The 21168-nt window shown below is 31.7% G+C and overlaps 1 protein-coding gene across 1 annotated transcript; it reads left to right on the top strand.

The window, feature by feature from the left end:
* Positions 1-2208: 2208 nt before the first annotated feature.
* Positions 2209-21081, top strand: LOC106119134 (uncharacterized). The gene is made up of 4 exons (XM_013314021.1): positions 2209-2601; positions 15031-15159; positions 17558-17744; positions 19276-21081. The coding sequence occupies exons 1-4, from the start codon at positions 2427-2429 to the stop codon at positions 19331-19333; spliced, it is 549 nt and encodes a 182-aa protein (XP_013169475.1). The 5' UTR covers positions 2209-2426; the 3' UTR covers positions 19334-21081.
* The last annotated feature ends 87 nt before the right edge of the window (positions 21082-21168 follow it).

The raw sequence follows: 21168 nt of genomic DNA, 5'->3' as shown, positions 1-21168 counted from the left end.
TTTAATAGGAATAATAAGAAACATTAGTAATCAACATGATTTATGTCTTAATTTGGTTATTGAATTCATTAAAAGTGTATTCCATCATTGTGTATCTTTGGTCGAACAGAGTAAAGGTTAAGAGACTGATTGGACAGGGAACATGACAAAATTGCTATTTTTAATAATTTTGAGTAACAATTGTGTTCAAAATTTACTAATTTATAATACGATGAAATGCACATATAACTAACACAAATGTACAAACAAAAAATTAAGATACATCGAAAGAGATATCAAAAGTAGAATAGAGTGTAAATTCATTTGAATACAGAGAGCTTACTTAGGTTCAGATTAACAATATGAAGTTAAAATATCCTAGAATGTCTGTCAAGGACATGAAGGAGCTGCATCATAATTCAGTACCTTCAAAGGTCTAGCATATACCTACCTGATGATATAATGTACGCGTAACATAGTGCGTAATTATTTTAAGAGGATTATTCTTAAATATTTGAATTTAAAATAAATTTTAAGCAAATGAATTTATATGCGAACCATAATTTTGATTATCATAAAATTAAATTTAGTTTGTCTCCACATTTATGCTACACTTTATTAATTTAATTTATAGCTGGCATGTAATAAATAGTATTAACATTTTCGTTATAACAGCACATGTGCGTTTATTGCACTTATAATTTTCTTTATGTTAATTTAAGTTAAAGCTGCCATGATTCGAGTATTAACGCAGTGGCTACGTTTTACCTTAGTTTGTATAACAATTTATATTTATATTCAAATACAGAATAAATTAAGATTTTCATGTGTTCCGTTCATGCTTCCGTTTTAAAAATAAGTCAAATTGTTTTGTACTATTTGCAAACACTAAGTTTCTATTAGATTTCGTGTCATATAAAAAATAAAAAGAAAATAAGATTATATTAAATCAAATTAAACAATTTGTATTAAAAACAAAACACATTGTTTAGGTTGTAATAATATAAATAAAGTTTTTTTGACAGACTAATATCGTTAAGGGACTTGGCGATTGACAGCATGATTTCTTACTTAAAAATGTATACAATGTATGTAGTATAAACATTACTGCCCAGTACAAAGCACAAATAAATTGCACTTAGGAGTATATGCAAAAGAAAAAAATCTTACAGAAGCTATTGCTCATGCTATAGGTGCCTTATAATTTGAAAGCTGGATTTTTTTGTATATATAGATTAATCACAATTACAAACTAGATAAGTGGATATTCCAATTATGTTATTTAATTTTTTTGAATATACCGTAATAAATTTTATGTATAGTAACTGTGAATGTATTTATAGTGATAAAATAAGTATACATATAACCAATACTTATTAATATTTATAACGAGAATGAGTGCCTTTTTACCTGTTAATGAGTAGTCGTATTATTGAAATGTATGACTGTTAGTGATATGAAATGGTCTATTAGCTAATGATAATGGATTTTATTGTATTGAAAAATATATCCTGATATTTTTGCACAATATGTAAATAATAGTTTTATTTTTCTCCCACTAAGATTCCTACTTGATAACAGGGATATAGGGGAGTGTAGTACCCATAGGGAAGATGTATAATGATGATGCCATTGCTACTTATCTAGTGTAACGAGTTTCATATCGGTTTGCTCTCAAACTAAATGTAATCTAAATTTAATCGTCTACCAAGCTCGTATTAAGTTTTTATATTCCAGATTTTTTCAATTAATTAAGGTATATAACAATTGAATCAAAATGCGCTTTGTTGAGTTACTAACATTCTCAGTCCGCTCTATTTTATTTTATTGTTATATAGCTTGCAAAAAAATACAAAAACAATTGAAGCCTGTAATGAAAAGTTGTAAGGTAAACGGTATTTTTAGCGCTACATACGCGTTATTTTATTTCTATTATCTTAACTTTTCATAAACAAAATTTATAATCTATGTTGTGTTAAATGCACTTGCTCAGTGTAACCAGATTAAACTGAATTTTTCGATTTTAGCAGAGCTAGACTGTTTGTCAATATTTAAAGCCAATCTTATTGAATTTTATTACAAACATTAAAAAATTAAGAGAATTAGACTAGTTTCATTACTCACGCTGGATTTTATGAGTTTATCAGAGAACAAAAAAAAAGTTATCAGACGACTGGTAGAATGTTGAATTTAAATCTGGTCATACTAGCACCGATCAAACGTATTGTCATTTTACGTTAGTCACATAAATCCGTTTCATTCGTGCAATCGTTTTATGTTGCTTCTGATCGTTCTTTACATTTAGAATTACTGATCAGTAATTGCACAAAAACAACGGTTAAAATACATGCAAATGTGTACTTATATGTGAAGTGGTCTAAGTCTAAGTTGTATTTTGTAGTGCAAAACAATACATTTGTTGTGAACGTTTCCTGAGCACTTCTACAATGCCGACCAGTGCCGTTTATCAACCTACAACAGTGACTTACGAGCAACAACCAAATGATCAGCGATGGAATTGCCCCATCAGCTACTTTTCACGGCGTGTGACAAGTAGCCTGAATAGGGGTGTTTGTGTGCGACTTGGATTATGTCTTTTGGGAAGCACACTGTTTATCATTGGTAAGTTTTGTATAACTAAAGAATTGATAATTAATAAGTACATACGCTTACAATGCGTGTTTTAATAATTGCTTTTATTGCATCTTCGGATGTTTTCATACAAAAATATGTTTTTTAATCTTATTGGTATAAATTTGTATTATTATTATTGGCACATTTCTACTAACCACTGATTTAGGTTCTAAATGTTCTAAAGTATCTGACATAAGTATCTTAACCTATTTCAATAAAGAACGAAGTAAGAACAAACACACTACGTAAAACAGGTATGCAATAGTAATGAAACAGTTCTTAATAATATCACTAAAAACTTAGGATATTCCTTAACTTTTTACTTAACTAACAGTTTTAAATATCAGAATGTAATAGTAATTTTCAGTCAAAACTAGCTCTTGTTACTAATTACTATGTTTAATATGATATGGAAGTTATGAATTTCACTCTACATATTTTCAATTTGACTTAGAAATGTAGTATAGCTTAATAAGTACTTCACAGCCAGGTCAAAATATCTTACTTCTAAAAATACTTTTGTTTGCCCCATTCAATTTTATTGTTCATGTGCTTATTATAAACCTTGCACAGTTATTACTATTATAAGAGCAGCTCTGATTTCTAACAATTTAAAGCAGAATTTTTACAGCAGCTTGATATCTTGACATTTCAAAATGTATGTTTCTATGCATAATGTGATACTAATAACAATGTACAACTGTAGTATTACATCCAGAATAAATGTATTAATATTTATGACATATAAGAGACATATTTTTCTTATAACTAAATGTGAGGTTTTAGAAATTTGAATAAAAATAATGATATAGCTTCAAGGTGTCAGTCCCCTCACCCTTATTGTCTATTTATAGTTATGCCGGATCTGTGTATTTTTAGGGTGACATGTTTGTTGGAATAGTTAATTTAAATTAATTTGTAAATTTAAGTTAGTGGGATTTATAAAGAACTATTGTTTTGCTGTCTAATAGTATATCTCAAGCAAATAGGTGTAGGTTTTATAGGTGAAACAATTTGTCGTAAAAATTCCATCAACTAATGTTATTTCACAATTAACATTTTCCTGAAAATTCTTTTTCAAACACTGTAAGTCTTAGCTTTTTTAATGGATTTTCAAATAATACACATTGTATTACGATAAGAACGCATTACAATGAACATAGTACAGTATATTCAGATTTATTATGGTCCACAAAAGCTGTAAGAACAGTGGGCGGTAAATCTTATTAGTCATTCATTACACTACTTTCACTTACATTAAGCTCCTGCTGTCGTACCAAACATATGTACGCTACAGTACAATCAATAGAGAATTTATATTTGATATCCCTTTGCATTCTCTTGAACTTCCCATCAATGTTTACATGTTTTAGTGATGGGAGTAAGCATTGATGGTGTACAGTTATAACACAAATTTTTTAAGAGTAAAATAAAAAAGCCGCATGCAAAAGCAACTTACCGTAAGTTGCTTTTGCATGCGGCTAACATTGTGCAAATAACAAAATGGCAATTATACAAGTACTAGCTGTGGCCCGCGGCTCCGTGCGCGCGGAATTTAAAAAACTTTATTAATATCCTAAGCATTCTTCCAGAAGATGTTCCACATTTATGCCAAATTTTAGCGAGATGCATGCAGCCTTTCTGAAGATACCTTCTAAACATAAATCAATTTATGAACCATACATATAAACTTTCACATTTATAATTTTATTAAGATTAAATAATATTTAGGTAGGACCAACGACTTTTGCCAAATACTTTTGTACAACGTAAATCCTTTAACCGGTTTAAAAAAAAGTATGGAAATCGTTTACGTCATTCGCTCAACGTAAAATGGATACGTTTATGTGGACCAAAAAACAGAAATGAGACAAAATTACTTTAGGTACGAACGCGGACAAAATTAATGTTTACAAATTAAAAAAAAATACTTTCCGTTAGCCAGTTTCTTACGGTACAAAACTTTTTAAATTAGTGAAAATGGTTATTGTTCTATCGCAACTTTTAAATTACAATCCCTCGCCCAAGTTTTCTTATGGAATAAGGAAATATGTAGAGTAACTTTTACTTTATGTCAATCACGTCAGTCAGATAATAGTGTTAGCAAATTACTTTTTTCCTTATAATAGGTTATAGTGAGCATTGCCTGAAGGTTAATAAAAAATAGTTGAGGTAAAAAGTTATTAGATACTATTGTATTAGCAACCAGCATTGTGTCATTTTTTTAATATACTCACGTTGACGTAATTCTGAGTCTTAAGGTCATATTTTTAAATTGTTTTTTCCGTAATCAAATTTGAATTGAAAAATTGCCTAAAATTACATTTTACAGTTGAGAATGATCATTTATGTACTACAATCTATTTTCATGCCAAAATTACTGCGCGCGAATAATTAAAAATAATATCTTCGTTTTGCTCAAGTATAATAAAATTATTTATGCGATTCTGTAGTGTTTCTGGCATTGAAGCTCCGTTTTACATTAGCGTTTATAATTTTTGGCATTATATGAGTGTAATAAATATAATAAAGACGCGGCATTTATGTATGATTTAGAATAGCCCACAACATCGGTCGTAGGATAGAGTGCATGCAGTAAAATCAAATAAATAGTTTCTTTAATTATAAACAACTCAATGAAAGCAATGGCTCTCGGTCCAAATAGTTTTACGCTAGCTAAAATGGCTATAAAAATACTTTGGATACCATACAATTGTCACATTCTGTTATGTTTGACATTGGATCTGAGCGTCATATTCCTCCGATAATAAGACGCTTTGATTCAAAGCTAATCCTTCAAGGTATTGTCATGTAATGTATACCTTATTACGTTGTATCACACTAGGTTTTGCCCGCGACTTCGCCCGCACGGAATAAAACCTAGTAATTAATATAGTTTATATTACTCAGTGATAATGTAGCTGTCTAATGGGAAAATACATTTTGAAATAGGTCCAGTAGTTTTTATATTTATTCGTTACAAACAAAATATAAAAATACACATTTTTATAATATTAGTATATAGATTGTAGGTGTAGATTACATAAATTAATTCAATACATAATGTAGAAACATGTATTGCTTGTGTGTATACTAGAAGATTGAGTAAATGTTAAATATGAGAATGTATTGAAATTTACTGGACTTTGATAAATTTACAAAAGTAGAAATATATGTCCAGCTCGTTTAAAATGTCTGTATATATTTAAAGGTACTAAATCAAAAGTGACAAGTTTGAAACGCGCTAATTGAATGTCTAGTCAGCAAAGAAAGCGGACAACGACTTTTCACAGGACAAGTCGTTTCGACTTAAGTGGTGTGTCATTTTTTTTGCAATGAGTTGACATACAATATCTGAACGTAGAAAGCGGTCACTTGCCAGTTTGTTAAGTACTTAAGTTCGGCAAATCAATTTTGGACCTGCCAATTAACTTCTTTTATATCCTTAAACTGACCGTGGGTTTCCACTAGTTTGAAACATATTGTTATTAATATATTAATATATCAGTTTCTTTTCAAGTGTATGAGAGAGATGACGAATGATTTGTAGACACGGTTACTGTATTCCAGTCCTAGTTTTATTATTAAATAACGCTAATGGAAACACCGTCTGTATTATTGAGAAGCCGAGAATGAATCTGACCTCGCTTATCAATTAGTATTAATGTTCATTCAACCTACTTATATCTTAGCCTAGTTTTTAACTTCCAGACTAATACATTCGAATTTGTCTGATTTCATTTTAATGCTAAATAAGTACGTTTATCAAACATTTAGAAAGATAGGCGAACGGAGAAATTTACCGATATAATTTTTTTCTAATATCACATAGTAAATGTTGTAAAAATTAGGTGAAATTCACTTACAAAGATTTAATTTAACAGTTACCTCAAATTTAAATCTGGTTTGATACTTTCGTATAAAAATTAAGGAAGTATTAACCTTTTGCAGTTTTTTTGCAATCTAAAGGTGGCTTAAGACATGGAAGTCAGGTTAAGTTACTATGCGAGTACATTTTACGGAAATGTGGTACCTCACTGTCGGGTTTGTCGACCTTCGAGTTGGTTGTCGTTGCAGACATATGATTCTCACAGACATCACAACTTTAAAAAGTATAACGTAAATATTTGTCTAATTAAGAGCAATAAAGTTGCTTATAAATAAACAAGCCTCTATAATTGTGTAATTCGAATATCAACATGAATATTTTTTACAATAATGGTAATAAAATTTTATATTTATTTAAAAATATTAAAACAAGTAAAATGAAGTAAATATTGCTCATTTACATGTCATTAACATTACTTAGAATATAATTATGCAATCGTTTCCAAGTATCGCTTTGTAACGAACGTGTTAACATAATGACAAATGTACTATTATAAAAAAGCCAATTATGAAACCAATAATCAGCCTGTATTCAACATTTCTGAAAGTTATATGTGAATTCTGCGTTGAACAAAATGTAAGGCGTTATAAAAAAATTGCCGTGTCTGTGAGTTTTCAATCTATGGTCAGTCTCGAGCAGATCACGCAGCCGCCGGATGAGTCACAGCGCGGGCGCCGCTCCGCCGCACCACCGCGGCAGGCACCCGCCACTAGCCACCCGGCAGCGCTTGCAACGCGCTTTGTAATCAAATACATCGTTGCAGCCGTCGCTACTGTTCAATATAATCAATACAGTGGATAGATACTTCAATAGATATGAAAGTAGCCATTGCGTAGCCAAAAGTTATGTTAAGAGGTTTAAAATAGCAATAGAATAAAGTGGAGTAGCTTTGACATATGACATCAAAGTTTTGACTTTCGTATTTTGATTGCCGATAGTTGTTGTGATTGATAGAAGTGAAATGATTCGTAATTATTTTTTAACTAAAGTTTAATTTTATATGTCTCCAATAACGCATTAAAGGACCACGCATTTAACAACCTTATTTAGTTATTATCAACGTTATCCATGAACGAGTCGTTGCACTGTACAGTCACAAACAGGATATTTTTTTATTTCAAACGAAACGAACATCGGTCATTACAACGACTGATATGACCAGTGTTTAAGAACGAGATGGCGAATGGTAGTAATTAAATATGTGACCTATCCACTTTTTATTACTTCAATCATGGCAACAAATAGATACAATTATGGTAGATTTGTTGAACCGTCAATCAAGAAAAAAAAACAAGTTGTAAAGGAAATGAGAATATGGACTTTACTAGCGGTTGCTTGCGACTCTGTCCGCGCAGGATTAAAAAAAGCTATTTAGTATAATAATCCATGTGTTCTACCAGACTATGGACGATCTATGAGAAATCATCGAATTTCATGAAACCGATCTGAAGATACTTTCTAACAAACATACATTCGTCGAAACTTTCGCATTATATTATGAGTAAGATTACTTTAACGTTAACCCTAAGACACCTATCAGTCATTTCAAAACAGCTTGAGGAAAACACATAAAATTCGGGAATAGAACATGGAACATATTTTGGTACATGGCAGGGATTGAACCCAGGGGAATCTACAAAAGTTTTAACGATGCACCTTCAACGCTATTACTTTTACTTGTGATATATCTAGTTTTTTTTAAATTAATATGAAATATGAAAGCGCGAGCGTGTGAATATTCAGTAAGAGACGCAGTGCGGTGTGGGTTGGGCCAGTCCGGACTGCAGATTACCTGTAAATAGAAACTTGCATGAGCACTTTTTTTGTAACCATATAGAGTATCGTGTGTGCAGTATCTAAGACCTCGACATGTTTATATACCTTGTATATATAGTGGAAACTGGTTAATATGTAATGATTAGTCATTTAAAGTACTATGCAATGACTCATGACTATTTATTTCTAAGACCAAAACCTCTGTATAAAATATATCGTCATTACCTCTGACAAAAGAGTGATAAAGATACGTACGTTTTAACCGGGGATTTTGTTCTTAGAAACCCACGGTTATTTATTTTCAATATAAAACTTTTATGTATATACAGTATGCTATTATATTTAAGTCAAAATTAGTATAAGTATTTTTTTTTGCAAAGTATATGGAAATACTATCTGCTTGTTCGTTTGTTAACTTCAGTTATAAAAAAAAATCAGAAATCAAGACTATAATGATTTAGTATGATTCTTAAAACATTTGTTTGACTTTGCTTGGATCTAACGCGTAACTTGCTTTAACAAGGTAAGACGATCTCGAGGCATTCATCTTAAAGGTCGGCGTGTTTCGGAAGGCTTAAGATTGTTGACCGTGTCTGCTAGAACAAATTGCATCGAGTAAAGATTTTCTATGTTCTTATATTTAGAGTTCCATTTTCATTCAGAAAAATAAATGTATTTAGTTTAACTATAATATTATAGAATTTGGTATTATTTATCTTTGACAATAATATCGATATAAGTATTTATCGAGCGATCCAAAATATTGGTCATCTTATTTGGCTCCGATTTTGACTTTAGTTGTAAGATTAGAAAGAAATCGTAACTTTTTTAAACCTAACAATTCGTAACTTTTAATACATCACGTATTCAATCATAAAAAAATGATTGAAGGTACGCCAAATCATACTGCTGGGTCACAATTACTTTTCTTTGTGTTCATGTTTTTGTATAAATTTTTAGTAGGCACTTGAATAATGGTGTAGGAGAAACTATCATTTTACATTTACGTGCTGTTATATTTTTACATAGAAAATACTTTCACTTGAAATTTATCTGAACGTTTACTGTTTAAAACTCAAGTGTAAATAACTCTTCCTGTAACCTCTTCTGACTTCACAATTGTCTACGTCACAAGACCGCCTCGAAGTGGGTGGTCTTAGTGCCACGTGGGAATATATTTCCTGCTGCCAGGTTCTAACAATAGACCGTATTATGGTTATCAATATCTTTGCAGTCTAGAAAGGAGACGTAACCCTAAAGTAACAACACTTACAGCGTTAACAATTACATAGATTTTACATAAACGATTTATTGTTGTATATAAGCCAAGCTTATAATACATATACTCTTGCAATATGATATTAATTTTATTTGGTAAAATACAGGATGAAGCTTGAATCTAAAATTTGTATACAGTAAGTAGTGTATTTTCGACCGAGGAATCTGTAGTACTCCGTTGTACGCGTCATTTCCGGACATCCTGTATAATCATAATAAACACATCTATAATAGTAGACTTGAATAGTAAATCTTCAACCAACAATACATATATATATATATTTTGATCAAAGTTTTATAGTTTACTACAGAATTTCAGTGTAACACTTTTGTTATCTAAATAAACATGTTTTGAATCAACGGTATTTGTTTATGTCAATATTTATAGAGTTCTCAATACTATTTTATTACAATGATACTAATATATAAAATATGATTAAACAAAACAATGTACTTTCGTACCGTTTCTAGTCTATGTATGCCTTTGTAAGGTGCAATTTTTTATAAGACTTCGGATCTTGACTTAAGTTCTTAAATCTTGCAACTCTATGGGTACAGATAATAAAACTAATTTAAATAAAAGTAGTAAGTAAATGATAAACATGTGCATTACGTAACCTCTATATCATTATTTTATTTAAGTCTCGTCCTGCGTGTATTGCATTTTTAAAGCTCATTAGCATACTATATTTAAATATACTTAAACAGGAAACGACACATAATGAAGGTACACAAGTACTGTAAACTCATTGTATCAAATGTGCGTAAAAATGACTCACTGTTGCATTTCCACGCAGTATCCTTTCTACGTATAATAGTTTAAAAATAGAATTACAATATTTAAAAATAGAAGCTTTTGTACCTCTAAAATTAAAGTCAGTGAAAATTCTCTGCTGCCTTGAATACCTCTTTGTATTATTTCATAGGAATACAACTTTATCGGAGACAGAATAACAGTATCCAGAGATCAATGTTATACGTTTATACTTTTTAAGCCATTTCCCACGATATTGTCTTTAACATGTTTGTACGTCTTTTCATCTTCTTTATCGTTAGTAATGGCTAACCTGATATTATCACAAACTCGCAAAGAAGCAAACATAAAAGATATAGGCAAGTTAAGCTCTGCGATATCTGAAATAATGGAAAAACGGAGAAGTATACTTTCAACCGTTGGTATTTTAGAACAAATCTCTGTTTAAAATATTATATATTATCTCCGTTTTGTGCTAGATAAAAGACAAGGATGTCAATATGGCGTATTAAGAGATTTTGGTCTTAGAAATCAACGGTAAGTCCTCCCGCTTATCAATCGTCCTAACTATATCAATGCTAACAGGCATTGACTATTTTGAAACGATGATATAATTCATCGAGGCTAGTCAACATCGTCAATAAGCATGCAGGTAGGTAGCATTAGGAATGGTGTCAGAACATAAATTTTAATTTTAAATTGTCAGCCTCCGCTCCGCCAACTCAAGGTGAATCGGTTCTGTTAACGCCTTGCGACGATTCCATTTTAAATTGATGAACATATGTTTAACTTTTACAACATTTAAATCATTTTTAAATTGTACCAATTAGAATATAGTTTAAACTTTTACTAATAATGTTACTAAAGTGAGAAAGTCATTAGATAAAGAAATTATAATTGTTCATTGGTAACAACAAACTGAATGTAGGTTTGTGAATATAATCTTACTAATATAAATATCATTGGGATGTATGGATGTTAGTTAGAAGGTATCTCCAGAACGGCTGGATGGATCTCGCTAAATAAGTCCTTTCTATATATTTACCTACAATCGCAAATAATATTATTTTGGCACAACAGTTTCAGCTGATGTAAAATTATCGTGAACAAACATCTTTCGTATTTGACGGACATTTCTCAGACAAACTTTTATGTAAACTATAGATGTGTTATTTGCTTGATAATTGAGTGTGTCATAATGCTATCCTATGACCGGTTTTAGAAAGTATATAAAAGTAATTTACAGACAACTAACTATCACCGTTTCATACGAAACTTACTAACGAACTCAATCAAAGATGGATTGTTTGCATTGAATAGGCTCCAAAACTAGTGAACTGATGTGAAAAATTCATTTTCTTAAACAATCATTTTGGCAAGATACAATATCATCGGGTGATTTAGACCATTTGTGTTACTAGATCTTTTTTAATTCCGCGCGGACGAAGCGCATTCAACTGTTGTACTAAATAAGGAAAGTCAACGTATTAATCTTAACGCCTTGGTATTTCTCTACGGAAAAATGTCTGGGATATTGTTAATTATTAGTAACATGTACCTAACGGATTATAATATTAAAGGAAGTCTTAAACTATCGCTAAAAGGTGGTACAGTATCCTGACATGGACAAGTCACGTTGTCACAAATTATGGCGCTACTTTCGTCATCCATTCGTGACGAACAATTTGACATCGGAATACGATAAATATACGCTTAACCTATGTTTAGATGGCTTGTTACTAACTGTAACATTTTGTTTGGATGTTGATACAAATATACATATTAGGTTTTTAAATTCTTGTAATATGTATATTGTGTCCAAAAACGTAAGTTCTTGATAGTTCTGTTCTGTTTCTTGTTACTTTACTTATATGTTGAGGTGGGTGTGTTCTAACATAGTAAACAATAGGCCATAGGCCACTTGGCCAGCGTGGTTTACTATGGCCTAGTCACCGATAACTTAGGGAAGTCGTATAGTGAGCTGATGATGAATAATCATTAATAATGCATTTGTGAATTCATTTTGCAAATTGGACTTCTTTTCGAGCCTCTCTCAATGTACAAAATCTACTTGGGTCTGAGAAATATTGCCTTTTTAAAAACTACCAGTAAGTGAAGTAAAAATAAATCCATCTTGGGCGTAATATAAGAGCAGAGGGAATAATAAATTATGTTGGTGGTAAGCCACAAACGGCTGTCTCTTTGTTTTATTCAAGCTTTCCAAAAGCATTTATTCGTGCGCCGATGCCCTACTTCGCCAACGCATTGTGCCTTGCTCTACTTATACTAATACTTATATTAAATATTGTATATCAAGTAGGATTACAGTTCAAAGTTGCTAAAACTTTCAAAACGTTCAAATAAATAAGTTGAATCTTATACATTATTCTAGAATATTCTTGTATAATAATGAGCTAATCGTCGTCATCAGCATCATACATATCCACTAAGGGGCTCAGAGCCTACCCTAAGTCAGGGGAATCAGGCCAAAGTCAACCACGCTGATTCAATACGGATTAGTTGACTTCAACCATATCTTTGAATTTCGTCGGATAAATGTACATATGTAAATTGAAAAACACATTCGTACATGGCAGGATTCGAACTCAGGACCTGCAGATTACAAATCAAGTGCTTAACCCCTGAACCATCGACGCTCACCTCAGTAGAATTAGTGTTATTTTATTTGAATGTTAGTTGCGATTTAGTTCCAAGGGACTATTGTAAGAAATAAAATTTATGTAATTGAATCTGGCTAATAATAGTAATTGACGATCAAGTATTAAAAGATACTTCCGCCTCTTAACAGTCCACACTTATGTACTGTAGTGTTATTGTTTCTGCTATAGTAAACAAATATGTTATAAGAAATCCCGAGTAATATTACTTCTTACGAAACAAAGGCCTGCTCTGGTTTCCTTACCACAAAGGCGCCTACATTTTATTTCTGGTGTGCGTAATATTAATATGCCCGCGGTCACTTCCATGTTTTACATAGATCTGTTTTATGTTGATATATTTTATTGTGTGTTTTACATAGTATATTAATGTACAACCGAACGTAAACTTTGATTAGATTTCTATTATGGTCAAATGGTACTCGTAAGATCGTATACACAAGACTATAAATTATACGTAGTGGAAAGACCTATCAAGCAAAGGACTTGTAGTAACATTGATGATAATTAATTTTTAATATATGTTACAGATTTTTTTAAAGAAACTGTACATTACACTTTGGACCTCAAATTAATCAAAACAGTTTGACAAAATTTTATTGATTCACAATGCAGTTGACCTAGTTTTCGTTTTTTTTTTAAAAAAAAAAACAATTTTCACAGCGTTCACTGACACATGCATTGGTTAAATATAGCGGTGCATTGATCCGTTTGTTAACAACGTCATCCTACGCACTGGGTGTACTCACAAAAATGGCGCAACGTGTGACGCGGATGCTATGACATTGTTGTGTTACCTATATTTTATACGACCATGTATAATCTATTACTAATTCATAAATTCACTTCGTTACTATTTTAATACACCTTTTGAATTTGTCAGCGTTGCGTTCTTTTAAAAGTTCATTTCGTAATGTTTATTTAGTGAAATAAAAATGGTTTCAGAATTACTATGGTATTATAAAGACATGTTACTAGGATAAGAGGGCTCGAATGTTTTTTTTTGCAGCTTTTATTACTAGTCTACGTTTGTGACTATTATAGACAGGTTTTAGTCAATTTTATTATGAAATTAGATGCTGACATAACATCAGATTTTACTATTTTTTTTTATCGTTTGCGTATACCAATGTTAAAATTAGCGTGCCAAGAAATGTTAACGGCCGATCCATTTGGCAGCAAATTAGTTTATTTTAAACCGCAGTTAAAAAGTCAAGGCCTAGTATTCCTGTTTTTATATGTTTAATAATGAAAATGAGACGGTTAGGAAAATTACGGAGGTATAAGTTGTAAAAGACGTCTTCTTGTTTTAATTTTTTTGAACCACTCTAGAAAAAAACCAAACACAAAATATTTTTTTTGTACATGAAATTTTATGTCATATCCTACTAATATAATAAATGCGAATGTTTGGATGGATGGTTGGATGGTCGTTTGTTTGAAGATATCTCTAGTAGAGTTATATCGATGTTGGTGAAATTTGCCATAGATGTAGAACATAGTCGGGTAGAACACGTAGGCTAATTTTTTTTATATTAGTATAATAATAAACTCTTTTAAAATGCACGTCTTTCAAGGTGTATATTGTTCTCCAATTAGTAAGGGCTACACATAATTTGAAGTCGATATAAATATTCGTAAAGTAACGAATTATTACGTCACCTATGCTATGCTCTATATTTTTATCTGTGCCCAATACTTTAATAGGTAAAACGGTATTTTTTATCTGGTATTATATCATGTTCGTTACTTTATCTCTAAATGCATTAAACTTTATTAATTTGAATATGATAATCATTCAATAAAGAGATTGAGACGTTCACTTTGAATAAACACCCTGATGTAAATTCGGGACATTTCAACATGAAGAAAACACTGTTCAATTTTATTTTTCTGAAGCTATAATAAAAATGATTTTACATAATCGAATGTTTCTAAAATCCTCACAGAAAATCCTAACAGAGTTTCTAGAATAGTTTTTATATTATATTTTCCACTTTGTTTTGTAAAAATATATTTATTTCGACCTTTTTTTCTCGCAGGTTTGGCTCTATTGATTGCGGGCGGCGTTCAAATGTCGAATGCTACTCCATCACCGCAGGGCTCCGATGACGGACTGGGCGCTCTCGTCGCCGGCGGAGTTATACTGTTCTTGGGACTATTGTTTGCAGGTCAGTTTCATTTGTATAAAATTTTTAATTCATAAATATTATCTTTCCTTATCCATTGAGTTCTCTTGATTAAGGACATCTTTTGTAACTTTTAATACGAATCGCGAAATTGATCATCATCATCAGCTACGTCCCCACCGAGGGGCTCAAAGCTTACCCTAAGTTAAGTGTGATTATGCCATAGTCAACTACGCTGGCTAAGTGCGGGTTCATTGACTTCACACATATCTTTAAATTTCTTCTCAGATATGTGCAGTTTGCATCACAATGTTTTCTTGAATTCGATGAAAATTTTAGCTTCGTACATTTCCTGATACGATATCAAAATTTTATACAATTCCTAGGAAATGTTAACATCTTTAAAACAATATTTAATACATCCTTACATTTCCGGTAAAATGGACATATAACTTAATTTAACATTCGTATTATAACGATTTAAAACAACTGCTTTCACAGAATAAATATTTATACAAGTATTCCCGCTCACTCCCCTTTTTTTCGATTCCTTCTAGTTTTTTGTATTTGAGCAGCGGTTCAATTTCTCCCTATTAAAATTTATTTCTATATCTTATACTTTACAATAAATAAACACGCCAAACCACATGATCAGTTTATTTAATTAATACATAATCCGATTTAATTTAGTGTTGTAAAAATACATTTAGATTTTAAAACCTGCTCGGAAGATATCTAAACGAAGATAAACACAAATAATATAAATGAAAAGATGTTTCGCAAAGAAAAATAAAAGATGTCAGAAACTAATTAATGCTTTAACTAGACATGAATAATTTCAATGTTTAAAAACATTCGTTTAATGCTTTGTCACTAAAGGTATTTAATCTTTTTGCAAGACTATTCAATGTTATAAAGAAGTATGTAACCTAGTTGGGCAATGTGGTGCCGTGCCCACTGACCTCAACCTTAAGGAAACGATAACATCACCAACTGTTCCATTATATTGATAGAAAAAGGTTAGGCTATTAGTATAGGTAGTAATAACAAAGAATCTTGTATTACTTCTATGCTCTATTGAAATTAACCGATTGTAAATTCAGATTTTTTTTGTATTATGCTATTATAGAAATGAACTACAAAAATGTTGACTTGATGTCTAATATTCTATTATCTTTGTTAACTCTTAAACACTGGCAGCTAATAAACAGAATTAAAAGTAATCGACAGTTTGTAATGGAGTTGAGATACCGTTTTTGAATATTTAATTCAGGAAACGGAAACAAGGAAGGAAATGCGTACAATAAATCAGTAGTGGCCAGTGTGAGTGTAATTATAATCTGCGGTCAACGGTATCAATTGGGAACCTTGATTGAAACATTCACCGTAAACAATTGACCGTTGTATTTTTTATATCGTGGAAGTATTGTGCATTCTACGGCAAATCTAGGGTTCTTAGGCTCGTCTATAGCTTTGACACAAACGGCTTTCACTGTTGCACTCAGTCATTATGTGGTCTTAATTAGTGTAGACTTAGTATGAGAACTCTACACAAAGATTCCCTTAGTACCAATTAAACACTCTGACTGCTGGTAGACTAATATAGGTTATGCGTTATTGACTGCGGTCTCTACTGGGCTAATCACAATAGTGGGCAGTGAACGGAAATATGTAGGCGACCCGCCTACTACTAATCCGATTGCTTTGTGGTCTGGATTATTCGGTTATTGTACTCAGAGGTCGACATGATGTTTCTTCAAAGGCAAATCAATAATTCGATTTTTTTATCACAGTGAAAGTAACACATTTTGCCCATTTTTACAACAGATAGTCTACTTTTTAGACGCATTTAAACTATAGCGTGTTTTAAAACGTTTGACGTTGACGAGTGTTTAAGAGTTTCAAAAGACGACCAACGACATCTATAAGTATACTTGTTAACTATGAATACCTGAACTGTTTAAACTTCTACAAAACATACGTTCAAGCTGCTTACACTAACACAATGCCTTGAGACTTAAATAGTTTAGTTACAATTGTTGTATGTAATATCCCTTGGGGAAGGTCTGAGTTCATCAGTGGCAGACAAAGGATGATGACGAAATAAATTGAAAAGTAGGTTATGATGGAACGCAAGTATATTGAGTATAACCTTCATCTAAACGTGCATAAAACTTTACAAGCACTATATAAACTGCGCTTTAATTGCGTCGTTTCGATAAAGTGGATCAGCCTCCCAATGACACTCGATTATATGTGCTCGATAATCTAAGGTCGAAATCATCTTAAGCTCTCGAGATGTCGGTTAACGTCGGAGTGTTCTAGAATAACGACTTTACTCTTATAAAATCTGCGCAATTTGTCTCTAAGAGATTGTTCATGGACCATCAATTCAGACTTCTAATTTGACAAGTCAGGGTAAACATGTGTTTGTTTCTAGGTGTCGGTGGCTGGGCCTGGTCGGCTAGATGGGGTGGCGGCAAGGAGGCTCCAGCCAGTGGCGCGGCAGCACTCACCGCGCTCAACCCTTCAACAGACCCACTAGTGGCAGCACAGTACGCGCCCGTGCGTGATGCCCCACCTGCGCCCGACGATGAGATGCGCAATCTCATGGACAACAAGGAATGGTGCGTATAATAAAATGATCAATGAATTGTTGATCCCTTCCAATATGTATGTTTATTCGCTATACTTTAATACAAATTATTTGTTCTAGACAGTTACCTTATTTGGTTCCGAGGTACAGATCTTGTAACATTACGTCGTCTGAGTTATTCTCGGCTTATTGTTCATGAAATAGCATATATGATTGACATAGGTATTATAAACATTTCTCAAAAAGTGACAGGACATTTTCATAGTAGGTAATCTTATGGACTGCATTACGCAGTACGATCACGAGCTAATAAGATTTGTCGCAATTGCCACTTTTGATGATTGGATTATCGAGCGTAATTTATGTTCCAATGATTTCACTAGGTTATAAAACGCGTGATAAAGTGAACAATTAAATTTGTGAGATTAATTTAATGTTTTATATATTCTTACAAATCGTTCGTTAATTCAAAGTTTTTATCGCTTTAGTACGTTATTCACGTTCTATCCAATACTACGAAAATAACTTTAGACCGGGTCAAAAAAGCTTAGTATAAAGAAGTTCTGTATGAGAAGTCCGAATATGTTGGTTGGTCGGAAAACTTGTGACTAACAACACATTTAAGTAAATTGTTTGTGAAATAAAAAAAAATTAAGTCACAAAGTAAAATAATTAAAATTTGTAATAACAAAATATGAGGTCGTGCGCGTCGAGGGCGACGTCGACAAACAGAGCTCGGGGCGCGGGAGTTAAGTTAAAAATAGAATTAAGCTGACCTTTTCCATGTTGGATTTTGAAATGCACAGCTGTTTTCAAGCCTTTACTTTAAACGCTGCTTTATACAATATAGCCGTTCTTTTAATGCCAACGCATTACTCCAAAATTATATTCGAGAACTACGGAATTTTTTAACTTTTTTTAAATTACTACAATTCGACAATTGTAAACCTAAAAATCATAGTGTAATTTTTGATGTATATGAGACCTGACTAGATACATTTCACTTTATCGCCACTTGGTGCTTGTAATCAAAAATCAATCGGGTGTTAGGCCAGTTGAGGGCGGCGGGTAACGATTTCCGCTCATTGTCATCGAGTGATCTTTTATTTACACGAACGTATGTAGCATAAATACATGTGATATGAATCCGAGTTGTTGGTACACGTCGACACAATACCCGGCGCTCTATTGTGGCCGCTCTGTCAGCTCAAGGCAGGTGTTAATAGTTCACACAAGGTATGCCTTTGTCTTTACGTGTTTACATAAGTTTTACTTGTATTCGCATCGAGCGAACACCGAGTCAACCTTATGCTAAACTGTTTATACAAATCTTGTTAATTGTCTGACTTCGGAACCAATTAATACGTTCCGGTGATTCAAAGCGTAACAAAGAGGTACTTATTTATTTTAATATTTCACGGTAGGTTGCTTGACGGATGCCTCCTTGTGCTTAAAACCTTAGAAATGATTTAGAGAAACAACTAAAGAATATCAACGAGTTAAAGGATATTCGTTTTACATAATTTTAAAATAGTATTAAACCAGTTATTCTTTGTTTTCAGCTTAAGCAGCGCAGAAGAAAGCGATAAGATGTTGGATGGCCGGCCTTCAGTGGCGTAAGATACTGATAAAAAAAACCTCAGGCAAGCCCTGGTTATATTTCTGTCCCCCTATTCGTCAACGTGTTCGAAAGATAAACCCTGTTACATAAAATATTCATAAGCATAGAAAATATTTTCGTGGTAACCCATTTTGATGCTGTTTTTGAACGCATCCTAACTTTACAATTTATATGGCTACCCTGTAGGGGGCGCTATTACTATTAAGCGTTTCAATTTCTGCATGTATCCTGTCTCAATGGAACATTTCAAGGTACAAAAGTAATACGAGAAATATGGCAATGTTCGAAAACTTGTGGTTTTATTGCGTGATAAAATATTTTATGAATGTACCTTGATACAATCGACTTTTAAATCGAAAACATTCGAATCGAATTATTTTCTGTCATACTTTGACCGTGTTCTAAATTACACTCTCAATAACTATTTCATTTCTATTTTACTCGTATGTCTCAAATAATGTCTACATCCCTAAGGCATTTTATTCTATTAATCCGTATTTTAAGGTTAAAATAAGTTTCATTAATATATGTACATGTGATTTAGTAAAGACATGTGGCCAAATTATCGTCCATATTTTTAGGATTTTAATTCCCATATTCGTGTATCTCTCGTTTCTTTTTATTTCGAGTAAAGCAATTTATTAAACTGCGTTGTGTTGGAAAGTTACTATAAATATGTAACTTTTTAAAACACTGCTTTTGCTGTATTTTTCAGTAGTAATCGCCTCAAGATACATAAATCAGTTTAATCAAAAATTTTGTATCTATTTTGTCTTTTAAATCGCTTACTGGTGTTTGTAAGTTTTTAAGGATATTAAAATAATAGGCGAATGTAAAGCAATAAATGTAGATCACCTAAAAATATTGAGTCGTCAAATAGCATAAGTGGCTGCGTATAACGCAAATAAAATACGGGGCAATAGGATTTGCCCCAGATTATTTTGCTATTTTTTTTGCGTGTACCGGTCGTTAGCTTTTTTATACTGAGACTATATTCGGCTCAAGAATGTTTGTGTTGATTTCTTTGATTACACATTAGGTTTAGAAAAATTAAATTTTGCTTTAAAAAAAATTGTTTGCTTTTTGCAAAACTTTTACTTTAAGTGGTATTTTTAGTCGTGTCGTCTTATATGTTTCTTGATTTATGTTTTATGTACAATATTTTATGTTGACACCGTCCTTTTTAGATTTAAGTCGTCCAGATTTGTGAGCTAAGCCCTTCATAATAGGGTGATGTCCAAGTAGTTGGATTCCATGGCATTTAATTTTATAGAAATAATAGGATTTTGGATTGATATTATTTTATTTTAAAGCTCTCTTTAATATTTGCAAAACGAATTATTTAAAGCTAAACAAACAATGTAATCAATCATAACAATCGTATTAAAATTATAAATCGTACAATTTGAATGGAAATTTATTGTATGTAAATAATTTGATTCTAGATAAGAGAAACATAGTTATAAGCTGCAGTTATACAATTTTAAGTAAAATGCTGAAACTTTATTTCTTATTCGATTCATTTTTATAAGATTTTTTTTATGTTCCTTTTATTTAGAATAACCATATTTTACAATGTTGTAAGCGTGAATCAATATAATGTGCGCGTTATTTTTTCATTTACAAATAATTATATTTATAATTTATTTTTAGTACTTGAAGTACATTTTTTATTTATATGTACTTAATATAATCTTCTGTATCTGTCTGTATCTCTAATAAAATTCTGTAAGGAGTATATGTGTAAGTGGTTTGTTTTATTTTTAATTTTTATCGTAGCATTCTTCATAAACTCTCCGTCACATCCATGATCTTTTTCAAAAAAAAATTTGGT

Source organism: Papilio xuthus, unplaced genomic scaffold (genome assembly GCF_000836235.2).
Source record: "Papilio xuthus unplaced genomic scaffold, Pxut_1.1 DF827542.1, whole genome shotgun sequence".
NCBI classification, from domain to species: domain Eukaryota; kingdom Metazoa; phylum Arthropoda; class Insecta; order Lepidoptera; family Papilionidae; genus Papilio; species Papilio xuthus.
Note: the sequence above shows the minus strand (reverse complement) of the source record. Positions and strands in the feature narration are given on the sequence as shown.

Bases quoted from the DNA above. Each gene is read 5' to 3' on its own strand.
- LOC106119134 (XM_013314021.1), top strand. From the start codon at position 2,427: ATGCCGACCAGTGCCGTTTATCAACCTACAACAGTGACTTACGAGCAA. The intron at 2,602-15,030 runs GTAAGTTTTGTA...TTTTTCTCGCAG, and splicing joins AAGCACACTGTTTATCATTG to GTTTGGCTCTATTGATTGCG. The intron at 17,745-19,275 runs GTGCGTATAATA...CTTTGTTTTCAG, and splicing joins CTCATGGACAACAAGGAATG to CTTAAGCAGCGCAGAAGAAA.